Source organism: Rhinoraja longicauda, chromosome 12, assembly GCF_053455715.1.
Source record: "Rhinoraja longicauda isolate Sanriku21f chromosome 12, sRhiLon1.1, whole genome shotgun sequence".
In the NCBI taxonomy this organism is placed as follows: Eukaryota; Metazoa; Chordata; class Chondrichthyes; order Rajiformes; family Arhynchobatidae; genus Rhinoraja; species Rhinoraja longicauda.
In genome coordinates this window covers 23,419,434-23,441,309 of record NC_135964.1, presented here as the reverse complement: position 1 = coordinate 23,441,309, position 21,876 = coordinate 23,419,434, and the positions used below count along the sequence as shown (strand labels likewise).

At 42.5% G+C, this 21,876-nt stretch overlaps 1 protein-coding gene across 1 annotated transcript in view; it reads right to left on the bottom strand.

Annotated features, from left to right (window-relative positions):
- LOC144598778 (uncharacterized) overlaps positions 1–21,876 on the bottom strand; it is a 121,314-nt gene that overhangs the window by 81,752 nt on the left and 17,686 nt on the right. The window contains exons 4-5 of the mRNA XM_078409181.1: positions 17,738–17,794; positions 13,418–13,478 (exon numbers count right to left, since the gene is read on the bottom strand). Of these exons, the coding sequence (XP_078265307.1) occupies positions 13,418–13,478; positions 17,738–17,794 (118 nt within the window). The remainder of the gene's footprint in view (positions 1–13,417; positions 13,479–17,737; positions 17,795–21,876) is intronic.

Below are 21,876 nucleotides of genomic sequence, written 5' to 3'. Positions count from 1 at the left end.
GGTGAGGAAGCGTTTGTTGAGGGTGTGGCTCTGGCGTCGAATGAAGTACAGTTGTTGTCCATTGCAGGTCTGGGTGAGTGAGGCCCGGAGCTGCGGGAGAGTCAGAGCGAGGGCCTGCTGGTGCCGGCGCATCCCAGCCAGTGTACAAAGCAGGGCACGGAAGGAGAACTGTTGCATATTGACTGTTGGTACCTGTAATCCGGGTTGGGTCCAAACTGGGATGTCTGGAACCGAAGCTGGAATCACCGAGGTAGAAGATAGAGGCGCAGGCAAGCACTACAAAAACACAGGTGGCTGTGGTAGCGAGTCCGGGTTAAAACGTGGTCAGAGTCGGAGAGCAGGAGGAATCACAGAGGGGAAGCAGCGAGAGGATGTTGCAGAACTCTTGTCAGAGAAAGGAGGAGAACTTCTTCAAAGTAGACATATCTTGAGGAGATGTCACAGTGGAGCAAACAAAATGTGTAAAAAGGAACTGCAGATGCAGGTTTAAACTGAAGATAGACACAAAACGCTGAAGTAGCTCAGCGGGACAGGCAGCATCTCTGGAGAGAAGAAATGGGTCACTTTTTGGGTCGTGGCCCTTCTTCAGACTGGTTAGGGATAAGGGAAACGAGAGATATAGACGGTGATGTGGAGAAGAATGAATGAAAGATATTCAAAAAAGTGACGGACAAAAGGAAACAGGCTGTTTGTAAGCTGTTTGTAGGGTGAAAATGAGAAGCTAGAGAGAATAGAGGAATAGAGAGAAGGAATGCAGGGGCTACATGAAGTGAGATAAATCAATATTTATATCACTGGGCTGCAAGCTGCCCAAGCGAAATATGAGATGCTGTTCCTCCAATTTGCGTTTAGCCTCACTCTGACAATGGAGGAGACTGAGGACAGAAAGGTCCGGGACTGCAACCGGGAGATCAGGTTGGTTCAGGTGGGCTGAGCGAAGGTGTTCTACGAAATGATCGCCCTGTCTGCGTTTGGTCTTGCCGATGTATAAGAGTCTACATCTGGAACAATGGATTTAGTAGATGAGGTTGGAGGAAGTGCAAGTGAACCTCTGCCTATCCTGAAAGGACTGTCGGGGTCCATGGACGGAGTCAAGGGAGGAGGTATAGCGACAGGTGTTGCATCCTCTGCGGTTGCAGGGGAAGGACCTCGGGAAGGGGTGGTTTGGATGGGGAGGGATGAGTTAACCAGGGAGTTGTGGAGGGAACGGTTTCTGTGGAAGACGGAAAGGGGTGGAGATGGGAAAATGTGGCTACTGATGGGATCCCATTGGAGGTGGCGGAAATTTCAGAGGATTATGTGTTGTATGCGACGGCTGATGGGATGGAAGGCAAAAACTAGGGGGACACTGTCTCTGTTGCGACTAGGGGGAGGGGGAGCAAGGATGGAGCTGCGGGGTACCGAGGAGACACGAATGAAGGCCTCATCTATGATGGGAGAGGGGAACCCCCGTTCCCTAAAGAATGAGGACATCTCAGATGTTCTCATCTGGAACAACTCATCTTGGGCGCAGATGCAGCGTAGACGGAGGAATTGGGAGTAGGGGATAGAGTCTTTGCAGGAAGCAGGGTGCGAAGAACTTTTGTCGAGATAGTCTTGGGAGTCAGGGTTTGTAATAGACGTCAGTCAATAGTCTATTTCCTGTGAGTGAGACTGTGAGATCAAGGGGAGGGAGGTGTCGGAGATGGTCCAAGTAAATTTGAGTGCAGGATGAAAATTTGTGCTGAAGTTGATGAAGTCCATGAGTTCTGCATGATTGCAGGAGGTAGCACCGATGCAGTCATCAATGTAACGGAGATATAGAATTAAGGAATAGGGCCTGTGTATGCCTGGAACAGGGATTGTTCAAGTACCCTACAAAGAGGCAGGAGTAGCTGGGACCCATGTGGGTGCGCAAAGCAACAGTAGGCAGCTATGCTCAGTATGTCACAGTAGGCCAGACTGCACAACATTATCCAGACTTCACATTAGTAATACATTACACAGACCAAGGAGCTGAACTGTCCATTCAATAGCGATATTAGATCACCCAATTTCAGACAATTCCTTTATTCTACCCATTGCCTACCCCTACCATCTTTGTTACTTATTTTCTCTCTTTCTTAGTTCTAATGAAAGGTCTTCCACTTGAAATGTTAGCTGGTTTCATTTTCCACAGATGCTGCTTTTCTGGCTGAGTCCTTCCAGCATTTCTGTTTCTGTTCTGTAGACAGTATGCGCAATCTCCTTCTCACGTGCTGGTTTGAGGTCAGTCTGTGCAGATCTGCTTAACTTGTGGCCGAAATCTATTCTTCTGTACAATTTGTTCCCTAAGGGACGGATGGCACAGCATAAACCAGTTGAAAGACTGCACTTGTTAAATTACCACTCTTGACTTCCCACTCCCCTGTCCCCAATCTTTCCCTACTCTCGGAACCACAATACTAGCCCTCTTGGACTCAATTTTCAGCTACCTTTTTCATATTCTGTGACATTATACTATTCCCAGCTCCCAACAAGATGCCACCACATGCCTCCACTCCCCGTTCCATGTTCTGGAGCCATTTCACTGCAAGACTCCCAGATTTATTCTGCTTTCCATGGTATCTTTGTGCACAATCACAAGAGGGGAAGAACCTTTTATTTTACTTCCTCCTTTCTACCTTGGACCCCAAACACATCTGAAGGATAAACTAATAACTTAGTTATACCGTATTTGTTTCAATTTAGTTTGCTGTATTTCTGCTGCAATATGGGAGGCCAAATAAGGACTGTTAATGCTTTGCTTCACACCTACATTTAGCCTGTTGACTTGCCCAAGAGTGTCTATTTGTCGAAGATAGACACAAAATGCTGAAGTAACACAGCGGGACAGGCACCATCACTGGAGCGAAGGAATGAGTGACAATGGAAACAGCTCCCTTGGCAAATATCATCACGGTATTACGACACTCGAGTACACTGACTGAATTTAAGCATTCATTGTTCAAAATGAAGTCATAAGCCAATTATCCAGCTGAGAATGAATCCACTCCAGCCTTGAGGTATTTTGCTTGGCCTTGTTCCTCGACTTACATATTAATGTAATTTTCCTGTATATGCAGGAAATGCAAAATAAGATTAGACAGCATTAGGGTTAGGGTTAGGGTTAGGAGCAAATATTTCTGGTTGAAGATCCTGTGTCAGACTGGAGAAGAGAGAAAACAAGCTACAGAGAGTGGCGTAGAGATTGGTAGGACAAAGGGAGTATCTCTCGCGATGAGGACAGGTTTGAACCGGGAAAAGGTTGTAGTGGTCATTCGGTCGATAAGTTAAGAAAGGAGAGAGAATGAGAGAGAAATTGAAAAAAAAAACTATAAAATGAGGAGAGTTAGAAAGTGAGAACTCAAACAATGATGTATAAAGGTTGTTGGATATGCCTGTTGGGCCTGTCCCACAGCTCTGCTCTTTGAAAGCTTTACATTTCTCTGATTGTGGTCTAATTCTCATTGTCCTCCTCTCATACCTTTTGTTATTTTTCTCACTAACTGCTCCCATAATCCCCCTGTAACGTACACCTATGGCAATCCTGGCATCATCTTATTAGATGTGTAGGAAAGAACTGCAGATGCTGGTTTAAATCAAAGATAGACACAAAATGCTGGAGTAACCCAGCGGGACAGGCAGCATCTCTGGAGAGAATGGGTAACGTTTCCGGTCGAGGCCCTTCTTCAGTCTGAGATGCTGCCTATCCCGCTGAGTTACTCCAGCATTTTGTGTCTTTCATCTTATTAGAAATGAGTTCGTTTATGGAGCATTAAAAGATGAGAAGTTGGCTAGGAAAGCATTAAAGTAATCAAAGTCAGAGGTAATGAAGGCATAGATGAAGATCTTGGTCATAGATGGGCTAAGGGTGGAGTTTGACATTGTTGCAGAGGGAGACATAGACTATCTTGGTTATGTGGAGATATTATGCTGCCAGAAGCTTAACTCAGTCAAACATAGCGCCAACCTGTAGCAAATACAGCAAAATGCCTGGCTCAGCCTCAACTTTGGCAGTAAATCAGTAACTAGGGAACATGGTTGTTGTGGCAAGGATTTTAAAGCAATTTGGATCCTTCTGCTGCTTATCAGACATTAAAACAGATTTGGCTTTTGCATTTCTACAGGCACTTGAACCAGGCCAATCCTCTGCTCATTCAAAAACTTTTGGTTCCATTCCAGATTATGGAAAAATAGAAGCCTCCAGATACAATAAATGCATACTACTGGATAAAATTCAACACTCGCACTTTCAACACAGATCCCTATTTGAACGGGTCTGTGGTCTGATGTAGAAAAATAATGAGCACAGACTTTCAGATGGCCACTTCCTTTGAAAGCAGCTCTTGCTGAATTTAGATTTTGCTTTACTCAAAGCAACTGTTCTTAAAGATAGAACTTGCTAGCTGACTTTCATGAACAGTCCAGTCAGAACAATAGCAATTAAGCTATTACCTTTAAAACATTCTATTTCACTGAATAACGAAAATATTACAGGAACATGCACAATGACTGCCTACAGCTATTTAGAAAGTAAAGAGCTTATTCAGGGTTAGAGCTGCAGTTTAATATGAAAATTAATTATTACACTAATCTGCAAAGCCATTCAAGAAATGCATATCTCCTATTAAAAGGCTCACTTAAGAATTAACAACATTGTATCATGGTGGTCCAGATCTTAAATGAGGAATTTAGCTTCATTAAAGATTAATAACTTGAAATTACACCTATGTTGTATTCGTGAGTTCCAAATGCTCACATAATATACTTTTATATCCAGATAGTCAACCATATTTTAAATTTCAAACGCAATAAAATTTTCAGTTAATGCAGGGCCGTGTTTACAAAAAAAATGATGTTGTCTGTCCCATCAAGTTTTAGTTTCCCATTATTCAAGCTATTCCAAGCGTTAGCATTGGAGGCAACATAGTCAGTCATACAGAGTGGAAACTAACCCTTCAGCCCATCAAATTCATGCAGACCATCAAGCGCATATTAGCACAAATCCCGTTGTTATTCTCCTCACATAAACGTTTACTCTCCACAGATTCTATCGTCAATTTACCAGCCCACACGTCTTTAGGATTTAGGAGGAAATTGTGGCGCACTGCAGAAACCCACATAGTTACAAGAGAAAGTGCAAACACCACACAGACAACACCAGAGTTAAGGAACCGGGGCTGTGAGGCTGCAGCTCTACTCTGCAGCCTGGAGGCCCAGAAGCGGTTGGAGGCAGTTGGAGCAGCGTCCGGGTGGTAGGTTTAAAAACCCAGCGCGGGGCTTGATCACACAGAGGCCCAGAAGCGGTTGGAGGCGGTTGGAGCAGCGTCCGGGTGGTAGGTTTAAAAACCCAGCGCGGGGCTTGATCACACAGAGGCCCAGAAGCGGTTGGAGGCGGTTGGAGCAGCGTCCGGGTGGTAGGTTTAAAAACCCAGCGCGGGGCTTGATCACACAGAGGCCCAGAAGCGGTTGGAGGCGGTTGGAGCAGCGTCCGGGTGGTAGGTTTAAAAACCCAGCGCGGGGCTTGATCACACAGAGGCCCAGAAGCGGTTGGAGGCGGTTGGAGCAGCGTCCGGGTGGTAGGTTTAAAAACCCAGCGCGGGGCTTGATCACACAGAGGCCCAGAAGCGGTTGGAGGCGGTTGGAGCAGCGTCCGGGTGGTAGGTTTAAAAACCCAGCGCGGGGCTTGATCACACAGAGGCCCAGAAGCGGTTGGAGGCGGTTGGAGCGGTGTAAAAACGTTCCCACACTCTTTAAAAGAAGTGTTCTGGAGGAAGCCGCTGATTGGTGGAAGCGGACTAGAGGAAGCAGCTGATTGGGCGTAACCCCGGGGTTGTAATTCTGCTTTTTGTTCGTACTTTTAGTTAAGGGTTCAGTGAGTTAAGGGTTCAGTAAGTTAAGGGTTCAGTAAGTTAAGGGTTCAGTAAGTTAAGGGTTCAGTAAGTTAAGGGTTCAGTGAGTTAAGGGTTCAGTGCTTTTTAGTAAAGGTACAGTTTAAAGGATTAAGAGGGATTTGATTTAATTTGGGGGTAAGACATGTCAGATGAGATCGGCCCCGTGGAGTGCTCATCCTGCAACATGTGGGAGATCAGGGATATTGTCGGTGTCCCTGATGACTACGTGTGCAGGAAGTGTGTCCAGCTGCAGCTCCTGGCAAACCGCATTGAACGGTTGGAGCTGCGGTTGGACTCATTCTGGAGCATCCACGATGCTGAGAAGGTCATGGATAGCACGTATAGTGAGTTGGCCACACCACAGGTAAAAGATAAGCGGACAGAAAGGAAACGGGTGGCCACTAGCCAGCGTAGCAGTAGGCAGGTAGTGCAGGAGTCCCCTGCGGTCATCTCCCTCCTAAACAGATATGCCATTTTGGATACTGTTGGGGGAGATGGCTCATCAGGGGAAGGCAGCAGCAGCCAAGTTCATGGCACCGTGGGTGGCTCTGCGGCAAAAGAGGGGAGGAAAAAGAGTGGAAGGGCTATAGTGATAGGGGATTCAATTGTAAGGGGAATAGATAGGCGTTTCTGCGGCCGCAAACAAGACTCCAGGATGGTATGTTGCCTCCCTGGTGCAAGGGTCAGGGATATCTCTGAGCGGCTGCAGGACATTCTGAAGGGGGAGGGTGAGCAGCCAGTTGTCGTGGTGCACGTTGGCACCAACGATTTAGGTAAAAAACGGGATGAGGTCCTACAAGGTGAATTTAGAGAGCTAGGAGATAAACTAAAAAGTAGGACCTCAAAGGTAATAATCTCTGGATTACTACCAGTGCCACGTGCTAGTCAGAGTAGGAATAGGAGGATATTTCAGATGAATACGTGGCTTGAAAAATGGTGCAAGGGGGAGGGATTCAAATTTTTAGGACATTGGAACCAGTTCTGGGAGAGGTGGGACCAGTACAAACAGGACGGTCTGCACCTGAGCTGGAATGGAACCAATGTCCTAGGGGGAGTGTTTGCTAGTGCTGTCGGGGAGGATTTAAACTAATGTGGCAGGGGGATGGGAGCAAGAGCAGAGAGACAGAGGGGTGTAAAATGAGGGTAGAAGCAACAGGTAGCAAGGTGAAAAGTAAAAGTGGTAGGCAGACAAATCCAGGGCAAAAATTAAAAAGGGCCACTTTTCAACATAATTGTATAAGGGGTAAGAGAGTTGTAAAAACAAGCCTGAAGGCTTTGTGTCTCAATGCAAGGAGTATACGTAATAAGGTGGATGAATTAAATGTGGAGATAGTTATTAATGATTATGATATGGTTGGGATTATGGAGACATGGCTCCAGGGTGACCAAGGCTGGGAGCTCAACATCCAGGGATATTCTATATTCAGGCGGGATAGACAGAAAGGAAAAGGAGGTGGGGTAGCGTTACTGGTTAGAGAGGAGATTAAAGCAGTGGAAAGGAAGGACATTAGCTTGGAGGAAGTGGAATCGATATGGGTAGAGCTACGAAACACTAAGGGGCAGAAAACGCTAGTGGGAGTTGTGTACAGGCCACCTAACAGCAGTAGTGAGGTTGGGGATGGCATCAAGCAGGAAATTAGAAATGCATGCACTAAAGGTGCAGCAGTTATAATGGGTGACTTCAATCTACATATAGATTGGGTGAACCAAACTGGCAGGGGTGCTGAGGAAGAGGATTTCTTGGAATGTTTGAGAGATGGTTTTCTAAACCAACATGTCGAGGAACCAACGAGAGAACAGGCCATTCTAGACTGGGTATTGAGTAATGAGGAAGGGTTAGTTAGCAGTCTTGTTGTGCGAGGCCCCTTGGGCAAGAGTGATCATAATATGGTAGAGTTCTTCATTAGGATGGAGAGTGACAAAGTCGATACAGAAACAAGTGTTCTGAACTTAAAGAAAGGTAACTTTGAGGGTATGAGGCGTGAATTGTCCAAGATAGACTGGCGATTGATGCTGAAAGGGTTGACGGTGGACATGCAATGGAAGGCATTTAAAGGTCGCATGGATGAACTACAACAAGTGTTCATCCCAGTTTGGCAAAAGAACAAACCAGGAAAGGTAGTGCATCCGTGGCTAACAAGGGAAATCAAGGATAGTATTAAAACAAAAGATGAAGCATACAGATTAGCCAGAAAAAGTAGCATACCAGAGGACTGGGAGAAATTCAGAGTCCAGCAGAGGAGGACAAAGGGCTTAATTAGGAAAGGGAAAATAGATTATGAGGGAAAACTGGCAAGGAACATAAAAACAGACTGCAAAAGCTTTTATAGATATGTCAAGAGAAAAAGATTAGTTAAGGCAAATGTAGGTCCCTTGCAGTCGGAAACAGGTGAATTGATCATAGGGAACAAGGAGATGGCAGACCAATTGAACAAATACTTTGGTTCTGTCTTCACTAAGGAAGACATAAACCGTCTGCCGGAAATAGCGGGGGACCGGTGGTCTAATGAGATGGAGGAACTGAGGGAAATCCAGGTTAGTCGGGAAGTGGTGTTAGGTAAATTAAATGGATTAAAGGCAGATAAATCCCCAGGGCCAGATAGGCTGCATCCCAGAGTGCTTAAGGAAGTAGCCTCAGAAATAGTGGATGCATTAGTGATAATTTTTCAAAACTCTTTAGATTCTGGAGTAGTTCCTGAGGACTGGAGGGTAGCTAATGTAACCCCACTTTTTAAAAAGGGAGGGAGAGAGAAAACGGGGAATTATAGACCAGTTAGCCTAACATCGGTAGTGGGGAAAATGCTAGAGTCAGTTATTAAAGATGTGATAGCATCACATTTGGAAAGTAGTGAAATCATCGAACAAAGTCAGCATGGATTTACCAAAGGCAAATCATGTCTGACGAATCTTATAGAATTTTTCGAGGATGTAACTAGTAGAGTGGATAAGGGCGAACCAGTCGATGTGTTATATCTGGACTTTCAGAAGGCCTTCGACAAGGTCCCACATAGGAGATTGGTGTACAAACTTAAAGCACACGGTATTGAGGGTTCAGTTTTGAGGTGGATAGAAAATTGGTTGGCGGACAGGAAGCAAAGAGTAGGAATAAACGGGTCCTTTTCGGAATGGCAGGCAGTGACTAGTGGGGTACCGCAAGGCTCAGTGCTGGGACCCCAGTTATTTACAGTGTATATTAATGATTTGGACGAGGGAATTGAATGCAACATCTCTAAGTTTGCGGATGACACGAAGCTGGGTGGCAGTGTTAGCTGCGAGGAGGATGCTAGGAGGCTGCAGAGTGACTTGGATAGATTAGGCGAGTGGGCAAATGCATGGCAGATGCAATATAATGTGGATAAATGTGAGGTTATCCACTTTGGCGGCAAGAACAGGAAAGCAGGATATTACCTGAATGGTGACCGATTGGGAGAAGGGGAGATGCAACGTGACCTGGGTGTCATGGTGCACCAGTCATTGAAAGCAAGCATGCATGTGCAGCAGGCAGTGAAGAAAGCGAATGGTATGTTGGCATTCATAGCAAGAGGATTTGAGTTTAGGAGTAGGGAGGTTCTGCTGCAGTTGTACAGGGCCTTGGTGAGACCACACCTGGAGTATTGTGTGCAGTTTTGGTCTCCTAACCTGAGGAAAGACGTTCTTGCCTTAGAGGGAGTACAGAGAAGGTTCACCAGATTAATCCCTGGGATGGCGGGACTTGCATATGAGGAAAGACTGGATAGACTGGGCTTGTACTCGCTGGAATTTAGAAGACTGAGGGGGGATCTTATAGAAACATATAAAATTCTTAAGGGGTTGGAGAGGCTAGATGCGGGAATATTGTTCCCGATGTTGGGGGAGTCCAGAACCAGGGGTCACAGCTTAAGGATAAGGGGGAAGTCTTTTAGGACCGAGATGAGAAAACATTTCTTCACACAGAGAGTGGTGAGTCTGTGGAATTCTCTGCCACAGAAGGTAGTTGAGGCCAGTTCATTGGCTATATTTAAGAGGGAGTTAGATGTGGCCCTTTTTGCTAAAGGGATCAGGGGGTATGGAGAGAAGGCAGGTACAGGCTACTGAGCTGGATGATCAGCCATGATCATATTGAATGGCGGTGCAGGCTCGAAGGGCCGAATGGCCTACTCCTGCACCTATTTTCTATGTTTCTATGTTGCGGAAGCAGCCTTTTCTCCTAATTCAGGTCATGGATTCAAGCCCAACTTCAGATGCTCAATGACATAAAAATAGATAATGCTAAAAAATATTCTTCAGGTCAGAAAGCATTTGTGGAGCGAGGTCCAAAAAAAATCAGCCATGATGTTACTGAATGGTCAAGAAGATATGAGGGGTCTTATGGCCTACCCTTACTTCCATTTCTTATGTTCTTCTATATGATTTTAAATGAGGATGCTGAAATCTTTCTTTAAGGATTTGGGTGCAAGGACACAAAGCAAAATTCTGAAAATCTGGGAACAAACAGCACATTAACATTATCTGTGCCGAACATAATGCCAAGATAAACTAACCTCATCAGCCTGTACGTGATCCATGTCCTTCCATTCCCTGTATTTCCATGTGCCTATCTAAAAGCCTCTTAACACACCACTCTCATTTCTGCCTCCATCACCACCCCTCACAGCCACCCACTATGTAAATAAAACTTGCCCTGCTTATCTCCTTTAAACCTTGCTCTTCTCACCTTAAAGCTATGCCCTCTTTGAAATTTACCACCCTCGGAAAAAGGTTCTGATTGTCTATCTTACCTACGGCTCTCATAATTTTATATACTTCTATCAGGTCTCCTCCCTACTTCTGGCATTCTCGAAAAACAATCCAAGTTTTCCCAATTTCTCCTGAACTAGGGGATTAGCACCCCCTTTCCAGGCAGCATTCTGGTAAACCTCTTCTGCACCCTCTCCAAAGCCCTCACATCCTTCCTCTAATGGTGCAGTCAGAACTGCATGCCATACTTCCTAACTCATACAGTCAATGCCCCAACCAATGAAGGCAAGCATACCATACACCTTCTTTACCACAAAATCTAATCAAGATCTAATTTTCAATAAACAGGTCATCCGAATGAATTTATTGAAAACTTACATCTGATTAACTATACATCTGCATGACATAATTTAATCTTGCTGCACTACTGTTTTGGTCTCCTAATTTGAGGAAGGACATTATTGCTATTGAGCGAGTACAGTGTAGGATCACCAGGTTAATTTCCGGGATGGTGGGACTGACATATGATGAAAGTATGGGTTGACTGGGCTTGTATTCACTGGAAATTAGAAGGATGAGAGGGAATCTTATAGAAACATATAAAATTCTTAAAGGATTGAACAGGGTAGATGCAGCAAAAATGTTCCTGATGTTGGGGTGTCCAGAACCAGGGGTCACAGTTTAAGAATAAGGGGTGGACCATTTAGGACTGAGATGAGGAAAAACTTTTTCACCCAGAAAGTTGTGAATCTGTGGAATTTTCTGCCACAGAAGGCAGTGGAGGGCAATTCACTGGATGTTCTCAAGAGAGATTTAGCTCTTAGGGCTAACGGAATCAAGGGATATGGGGAAAAAAGCAGGAACGAGGTACTTATTTCAGATGATCAGCCATGATCATATTGAATGGCGGTCTTGGCTCGACGGGCCAAATGGCCTACTCTTGCACCTATTTTCTATGTTTAAAGACAGGATTCATACTATCTACTGATTGGTGCTCATGTATCCTTTTGCTTCAACATATGATGTTAAAGTGGAATGTGTAAATCCAAATGCTTTTTTAGCTGCAGATCAAACAAAAACCATTCCCAGGGACGTCATGGTGGAACAGCTAGTAGGGCTACCGCTGCCACACGGCTCCAGTGACCCAGGTTCAATCACCACCATGAGTGCTGTCTGTTTACAAGCTCTCACTGAAACCACATGGATTTGATCCAGGTGCTTCAGTTTTATCCTACATCATAAAGACCTGGGGGTTCATGGGTTAATTGGCTACTGTACCTTGCCCCTGGTTAATACGTGGGTGGGGGAATCTGGGGGATTGATAGCCCTATAGGGAGAACAAGCGATTTGGACTTTGTGGTCAGCACAAATTCAGTGCTATAATGTAATAACAAGGAACTACAGATACAGGTTTAGACCAAAGATAGACACAAAATGCTGAAGCAACTCAGCAGGTCAGGTAGCATTGCTGGAGATCCTTGTCTGAAGAAAGGTTCTGACCTGAAACGTCGCCTATTCATGTTCTCCAGGGATCTTGCCTGAACCACTGAGTTACTCCAATATTTTGTGTCTATCACAGATTCAATGCTTCTGCCTTATATGACTCTTTGAAAAGGACAAAAAGGCATTTCATTAAATGCATGAATTGTCTGTGCCATTTTATAATTTTCCAAATGAATGGAAGATAGAAAATTAAAGTATAAATTACATTTTTAAATTGTTTATTGGTTTCAAAATGTTTGCATAAAATTATAGATGAATGGCTACAACTGAAACCTGCATTTATATATAATGCATGAATACAGAATATAGACAATTTATAACTTGGGAATATCATGCAAGTTAATAGCTGCATCTCCTTTACTTGGAGAGACCTTCAGGACTGAGATAACTTGCTTCTAATGAGGGGTGAAGGTACGCGTACTTGATTTTTTAAAAACAAATAATTGCATACCAATCGGCACAGTGGCACAGCTGGTAGAGCTGCTGCCTCACTGCGTAAGAGACCTGGGTTCAACCCTGACTTCGGGTGCTATCGATGTGGATTCTGCATGTTCTCCCTGTGACTGCATGGGTTTCCTCCGGATGTTCCGTTTTTGTCCTACAACCCAAAGACGTTCAGGTTTGTAGATTAATTAACCTCTGCAAATTGCCCCTAGTGTGTAAGTAGTGTTGAACTAATGTGTCTATGGGGAATCGATGATCAGCTTGGACTCAGTGAACCAAAGGGCCTGTTTCCATGCTGTATCTCTAATGTCCCCAAGATCTTGACCATGCAAAGACTTGGTCTGATAGTAAGAGGTCCAAGATAACTGGAAACCAGACTCAGCTACTCAAACTAAGCACACGTATACTCATACATACATGCACAATTTGTACAAAGAACATAACGTATGTTGAATACAAGGTTAATCTTGCCCACTCTTTTCATCAGCTCTACTCCCTCACCACCTCTGATCCTTTACCCTTAACTGTCTCCTTCAGTCTCACAACTTTCTGATCCTAGTCTATCTCTGATCATTCACCCTTTGCTCATCTCTATCTTGCTTAGCTCTTTCCCTCTTCCCTCCTTTCTAGGAAAATCCCATGGACACCATATCATTACTGCTCGTTAAACTTAATTTGTAGTATATTACAATTTCCCACAAGGTGATGGGAAAACGAAATGTCGTATTTCTTTAAAACAGGCATACCATTAACTAAGATATTTTCAAATATATACATTATAAAAAGAAAATATACACATGTTTATGTGTAATATTAGAAATCAGGATGATATGATTTGTGTTTTTGTTCACAAAACTCACCAAAATAGGTAAGCCACCAGGCTTGGAAGTTGCACAGAGCACCGTCTGGGATAACTTCTCCCTGTTCCAAAGGCAAAGTTTCAAATCGAGTCATAAGAGTCCTGACCCAATTACCTCTTTCTATCAGACTCCTGATCTAATCACTCATCTACACTCCCTTTCCAGTGGTGCTACCACATATTCTTACACCTATTCCTACCTCATTCAGTTATTCTGTTTTTGCACTATCATTTTTTTGCACTATTTTAGATTACATTAAAATCTTTGCACCATTCTACTGTTTTGCATTCATCATTGTATTTATAGTTGTATCACTAACGTGGACATTGTTGACCTAACTAACTTGCGAACAAGGAAACTAATTGCATCCTGGTATACATGGCAATAAACCACCCTGAATCTGAATCATAGAAACAGGCCCTTTGTTCCACCGGTTCATGGCTCCCTTTTTGCCAATATACGCTAATCCTATTTGTCTGCATTAGGTCCGTATCCTTCTATATCTTCCTTAATATCACAAACATAATAATTACATATCATTCCACCACATCCTCGAGCATGTTCCAGATATCAATTACTCTGTGTAAAAAAAAAGGTTCCCCTCAAATCCTTTTTAAAGCTCTTTCTCACCTTGAACCTATGCTCTCTTAATTTTGATAGGGAAAAACATCCTATCTGTGCTTTAAAATTTTGTATACCTTAATCATTTTAGTATGTACACTAATTTTCATTTATGGTCATTTAATAAATAAAAATTAGAAGATAGGTTGATAAGAGCCCTTGACCGCATCTCATCCATTTATCACACCACTGCTTTCAGTCCCTTTCCTCCTGGAGAGCAAGGAGAGTTCCACAGTCCTCACCTTTCACTGCATCAGTCTTCACATTCGGTTCATTATCCCACATATTTCTGCCACTTTCAATGAGATTCCACTACCTAACACATCTTCCTTCCCCACTCATTTCAAAGATGCCGTTAACGTCACAATTTCTGGTACGCTTTTCCATCTTCACCATTCACTTCCCTATGAATATCATGAACATTTACACTGTTTTCTCACTCACTAACTGCCCTCATTACAATGCTTTTGTGTTCCTTTTATCAGGGTTTCTCTCTCTCTCTCTCTCTCTCTCCCTATAATCTTTCCCATTAACCCATCAACCTGATGATTTCATTTATGACTTATCCTCCTTGTAACATGTCTTTTGTCCTATGCATCCCTGCCCCACACTGCCCGCAACTTACAACCTAACTTGTTTTCTCCTTTTTTCAGTCCCAATGAAGGGTCTTCAACCTGAAATGTTATCTTGTTTCTCTTTTCATAAATGCCTCCCAACCTGTTGAGTGTTTTGAGCAATTTTGCTTTTATTGCAAAGGTTCATACTGTTGAATAGAAACCAAATTAATTTCTAAAGCATGCAAATTGCTTACATATTTGAAGTTAGAGAAATATATATTATATCTTAAGTACTCAGGTCCACCATGGCAAGAGATTACCGCATGGACAGAGAACCTGATAAAGATTGTTCTAAAGGCTGCCCTGAAAAACTGTAATATCCCAACACTTGTGGTAACCCATGGTCATGGCAGCTCAAAATGAAAGAGGAGCATTAGGAAAGGCAAGAAGAAGCTTGACTACGTACATCAGAACCACACTGAAGCCCTTCTTGTACATGGAAAACACTACCTACCAAACTACCTATCCACCCACTCACCCACCCCATCAAGCAATTCTTGCCCCACCTTTGCCAGTCTGTTTGTTCCACATTGGTCACCTCAGCCCCCACAGAACTAGAGTAAATAAGCAAATTATCCTCGATCCCAGGACACTGTCTCAAGAGAATACATTTTGTTTTATTTATTTTCAAACAATGGAAATAAACTATTCAATAGATCCCAAAACCTTCATGAATTCTGCAGCAATATATTACAAAAAAAACACTTCAAAAGGATGGCTGTGATCTTCAAATCAAAGTGCCATTTTTCTTTAAGATTTTGCGAAAGTAAAATTAAATATTTAAAAGAATGCAAATATTCGGTGTAATGTGCTACATGGTTGTTTGTAGAATCAGAGACACAGCACAGATTCAGGCCCATCAGCCCACTGTGTCTATATCTGCCATTAATCATCCATTTATACTAACTCTACATTCTCTCTTGTACAATGCCCTTGATAATGTTTGGGACAAAGACCCATCATTTATTTATTTGCCTCTGTACTCCACAATTTGAGATTTGTAACAGAAAAAAAACACATGCGGTTAAAGTTCGCATTGTCAGATTTTAATAAAGGCCATTTTTATACATTCCTCCTCTCCCGAGATGCTGCCTGACCTGCTGAGTTACTCCAGCATTTTGTGAATAAATCAATTTGTACCAGCATCTGCAGTTATTTTCTTATACCATTTTTATACATTTTGGTTTCACCATGTAGGAATTACAGCAGTGTTTATACATAGTACCCCCCATTTCAGGGCACCATAGTGTTTGGGACACATCAATGTCATGTAAATTAAAGTAGTCATGTTTAGTATTTTGCTGCATATCCTTTGAAGTCTGCGATTCATGGACATCACCAGTTGCTGGGTGTCTTCTCTGGTGATGCCCTGCCAGGCCTGTATTGCAGCCATCTTTAGCTTATCCTTGTTTTGGGGGCTAGTCCCCTTCAGTTTTCTCTTCAGCATATAAGAGGCATGCACATTTGGGTTCAGATCGGGTGATTGACTTGGCCACTGAAGAATTGACCATTTCTTAGCTTTGAAAAACTCCTTTGTTGCTTTAGCAGTATGTTTGGGGTCAGTGTCTTGCTGTAGAATGAACCGCCGGCCAATGAGTTTTGAGGCATTTGTTTGAACTTGAGCAGATAGGATGCGTCTAAGCACTTCAGAATTCATTATGCTACCACCATCAGCAGTTGTATCATCAATGAAGATAAGTGAGCCAGTACCTTCAGCAGCCATACAAGCCCAGGTCATAACATCCCCCACCAGCGTGTTTCACAGATGAGGTGTATGCTTTGGATCTTGGGCAGTTCCTTCTCTCCTCCATACTTTGCTCTTGCCATCACTTTGATATACGTTAATCTTCATCTCATCTGTCCACAAGACCTTTTTCCAGGACTGTGGTTGCTCTTTTAAGTACTTCTTGGCAAACTGTCACCTGGCCATCCTATTTTTGCGGCTAACCAGTGGTTTGCATCTTGCAGTGTAGTCTCTATGTTTCTGTTCATGAAGTCTTCTGTGGACAGTGTCATTGACAAATCCACATCTGACTTCTGAAGAGTGTTTCTGATCTGTCGGACAGGTGTTTGAGGATTTTTCTTTATTATAGAGAGAATTCTTCTGTCATCAGATGTGGAGGTCTTCCTTGGCCTGCCAGCCCCTTTGCGATTATTAAGCTCACCAGTGCTCTCTTTCTTCTTAATGATGTTCCAAACAGTTGATTTTGGTAAGCCTAAGGTTTGGCTGATGTCTCTAACAGTTTTATTCGTGTTTCTCAGTCTCATAAAGGTTTTATTGGCTTTCATTGACACAACTTTGGTCCTCATGTTGATAAACAGCAATAAAAGTTTCCAAAGGTGATGGAAAGACTAGAGGAAAGACTCGGTGCTGAGCGCTCTCTTATACCTGCATTAAGGAGGCAATTAAACACACCTGAGCAATTACAAACACCTGTGAAGCCATGCAAACATTATGGTGCACTGAAATGGGGGGGACTATGTATAAACACAGCTGTAATTTCTACATGGTGAAACCAAAATGTATAAAAATGGCCTTTAATAAAATCTGACAATGTGCACTTTAACCACATGTGATTTTTTCTATTACAAATCTCAAATTGTGGAGTATAGAGGCAAATAAATAAATGATGGGTCTTTGTCCCAAACATTATGGAGGGCACTGTAAAGTTTACATAAGCATATACAATTTAAAAACCTTTAAAGCATGGAACAGCACATATATTTAGGAAAGTATTTTTAAAAATCTTTCCAGTACCATTAATCAAAAACAGCAATAATTGTTGTCAATCACATCATAACCATGTATTTATTTTATGAAGAGAAAGAAATGTAGATTGCATCACATGTACTTTAGTCCATCATGGCGAGAGGTTACCAAATGGACAGAGGGTACAGTGCTCAAACATTTTCATTTTTCTATAAAATGTGCAAGTGAAAAATAAATGAATATACGTTTCTGTATAGCATACAGCATTAGAAAAATATATAAACCGAATCATAGCACGATAAGTTCTGAAGATATAAGTTAGAGAATAGTCTATAATTCAGGTATGGTCCATTAAAGTTATTATCCACTTACCATTAGATAGGCAATACTGTCAAACAATGCAGCCAAAGTCAGACTCAGGATCATTTTCTATTGGGAAAAGAATGAAAACTTGAATTAGGAAAGCTTTGTATCATGCTTGCTGAAACTGGTGGCAATGAAAATCTCTTCCTATGCTGCACTTGTTGAAACAAAATTTCTATTGCCAAAAAAAGGACCCTGCTCTCTCATTACTTATTACTGTGGGCAGCAGCTCTGCTAGCTGTGCCACTGTGCCCCTTGTATTAAGAATATATTTGATAACTGATGCAAAATTAATTGGCAAAAGGCCAAGTGTGTATAAAAAATTCAGTAGTGTATAATTGTTAATTTCAGGAACTGTCCAACAAGGTTAGATCGCATGTGATCAAAGGAGAGATAGCTGAATGAATAGCAAATTGGCTTCATGGAAGGAAGCAGAGGGTGATGGTGGAAGGATGTTTCTCAGACTGGAGGCCTGTGACTAGTGGTGTGCCTCAGGGTTTGGTGCTGGGCCCATTACTATTTGTTATCTACATCAATGATTTGGATGAGACCATACAGGGCAAGATTAACAAGATTGCTGATGATACAAAAGTGGGTGGTTTTGCAGATAGTGAAGATGTTTGTGAAAGATTGCAACAGGATCTGGATCAATTGGCCAGGTGGGCTAAGGAATGGTTGATGGAATTTAATACAGAGAAGTGTGAGGTGTTGCATTTTGGGATGTCTAACAAGGGCAGGACCTACACAGTGAATGGTAGGCATCTGGGGAGTGTTGTAGAGCAGAGGGATCTGGGAGTGCAGGTGCATAGTTCCTTGAAGGTCGAGTCGCAGGTAGATAAGGTGGTCAAAAAGGCTTTTGGCACATTGGCCTTCATCAGTCAGAGTATAGAGTTCAAGTTGCAGTTGTATAAGACGTTGGTGAGGCCGCATTTAGAATATTGTTCATTTCTGGGCACTATATTATAGGAAAGATATTGTCAAGCTTAAAAGGGTTCAGAGAAGATGTACGAGGATGTTGCCAGGAATAGAGGGTGTGAGCTATAGGGAGAGGTTGAATAGGCTGGGTCTCTATTCCTTGGCGTGCAGGAGGATGAGGGGTGATCTTACAGAGGTGTACAAAATCATGAGAGGAATAGATCAGGTAGATGCACAGAGTCTCCTGCCCAGAGTAGGGGAATTGAGGACCAGAGGACATAAGTTCAAGGTGAAGGGGAAAAGATTTAATAGGAATCCAATTGGGTAACTTTTTCACACAAAGGGAGGTGGGTGTGTGGAACAAGCTGCCAGATGAGGTAGTTGAGGCTTGGACTATCCCATCGTTTAATAAACAATTAGACAGCTACATGGATAGGACAGGTTTGGAGGGATATGGACCAAGCACAGGCAGGTGGGACTAGTGCAGCTGGGACATGTTGGCTGGTGTGTGCAAGTTGGGCCGAAGGGCCTGTTTCCACACTGTATCACTGTGACTCTAAGAGTTGTCCATCTCAGACACCTCCCAATTATACCTTTCTTCAGATTGGAGAAGGGTCCCAACCCAAAAGGTCACCTATCTGTTCTCTAGGGATGCTGCCTGACCCGTGGAGTTACACCAACAGTTTGTGTCTTTTTCTGTAAACCACCATCTGCGGTTCCTTGTTTCTACATATTCCCAGTCTATATCCCTAACCTTTGATTAAAGTCCAGCCGGTAATTCATTCATAGTAGACCTTTCCGTGACTTTCAGTCTGAAGAAGGGTCTAGACCCAAAACGTTACCCATTCCTTCTCTCCAGAGATGCTGCCTGTCCCGCTGAGTAACTCCAGCATTTTGTGTCTATCTTTGGTTTAACCCAGCATCTGCAGTTCTTTCCTGTACAATTCATTCAGTTATCTCAGCAGGTCAGGCAGCATCTCGGGAGAGAAGGAATGGGTGACGTTTCGGGTCAAGACCCTTCTTCAGACCCGAAACGTCACCCATTCCTTCTCTCCCGAGATGCTGCCTGACCTGCTGAGTTACTCCAGCATTTTGTGAATAAATCGATTTGTACCAGCATCTGCAGTTATTTTCTTATACTCATTCAGTTATCTGTTATTCAATATATAATTCCCAGAAGTTCTCAAACATATCCACCTGTAACTCGCTCCTGGTTATAGTTTATTTCAATGCATAAACCTCCAGAATCTTTCAACCCGATTTAGCTTGTTCCTCATTCATGCTTCTCTGTAACTACATGGCCCTACTTCTCAATCAATGTTGGGTTATCATGTCAAGAAGCACTTTCCTGAACGTGGAGTTGGCCAGCCTTTGGCACCTATGTTCATTTTTCCACGGCAATGAACTCGATGAGAATCGAAAAATCGTTTTTCATAACCTTTCAATGTCCAATTGCAACATTTCAGCTGTCATTCAGGGGCAGCACTTCAAACAACAGCAAGAAAGAATTTAGCTAATACTACATTAATTAAGGATAATGTCTGAAAACAAAAATCTAAACAGCAAAATGTACCTACTGTGCTGATAAACCCATATTATCTGCATGTGCTTCAATAAATGAGTTCAAAATAGATTAAATCTTCTTTTCTATTTTGTGTTCATTTAAGTGACCCCCCCCCCCCCCCCACTACATATAAATTTCGAGAGTGTAAAATTTACTCTAGGGTAGTATTTGTGAATTCCAAATGGACAGATTTCTGCAATTCAAATAACTAAAGCAAGACTGTAATGATTGTATCCAGTCATTAAGGAGTCGTCGATATTGTTTCATCTGAAGATTTTCATTAATTGCATAAATTCGTTTCATGCTTGTGAAGCTGCATCAGTGCAACAAATAAGCAGTGCTGCTCAGAGGCACCTCAATCAGCTAAGCTGTAAACAACCTATCAGCCAGCTGCGTAATCCTTCCTTACCATTGAACTGTTTGTTCTACATTTTTTTCCCATTAATTTTTAAGATGACAGCCGAATTATATTCAACTCAAAATGGTTCTGGGCCAAAGATGGAAAAAAAATTAAAATGTAGACTAACAATATGAACTGTTCATTTTACAGGTGAATAATTAGTGTTTAGAGCATCATTGTGCACTAAGCGCTTGTCACTGCAATAAACATAAAGGATCATAGTTACCTATGAAAGGTCAATGACCTGACATGTTACAAACCCTACCTTCTTCTCTATGGTTACTGCCTGATTGTCAACTCGAGTGATATCTGTTTAAATTGCTGGCACCTCCATTGATCAGTTGATTAAAGATCATATTAATCAATTACTATAGATTCCACCATAATACCACAAAGATGCATAATGTGTGCGTAAAATACCATTACTAAAATGCCATTACAACTTCAACTGCTTATGAAATATTTAACCGAGTATATAGCGCATCAAGGATTTCCCTTGTTATTCTTAACAGTTCATGTGTGAGATTTAATCAATTTATTACCGGCAGTGCCTGGATTATGCAAGAGTTCTGTTCCTGGGACAGTCCGTAGCCAATTTCTCCGTAAGTCAGAGACGTTCATTTTCGATAGCAATTCACATTGTATCCCTTTACGTAGACTTGCTGTAATTCTTTTGTTTCATTCAATAATCGCCCTATCACTACTCATAATTAAACTATTGGAATATATGTGTATTTTTACAATACTGGCACACAATAATGTGACAAAGGGGGTCAAATTTCAAATTCCTTCAAAAAAGTTGACAAACACTTTGTTGGGTTCATGACTAACATAGTATCAACAAAAAATATAAGAAAAGATAGCATATTGATGGCAAGTTTCCGAAAATGGCATCAGAATACACAAATACATTTTGTGTTACGGTTGTCGCGTGGTGTCCGCCAGTGACCTGGTTGGCAAAGTAAGTGCACGTATTTCTTATTCCTTTCTATGTTTATGAATACCACATGGAACAATAATATTGCAAACACCATTTCCACTTCATTCACCTGATCATGTAGTAGAATATTGCATCCATCTGAGTGGACACCGCGACGTGCGTTACATTAGAAAAACATATATTACAATACATTGTATCTTTGGCTTCATTTGTAAGTAAGGCAAATTTCATTGGCACAACTTTGGTCCTCATGTTGAATAAAAGAATAAAAGCAATAAAAGTTTCCAAAGGTGATGGAAAGACTGGAGGAAAGACAAGGTGCTGAGCGC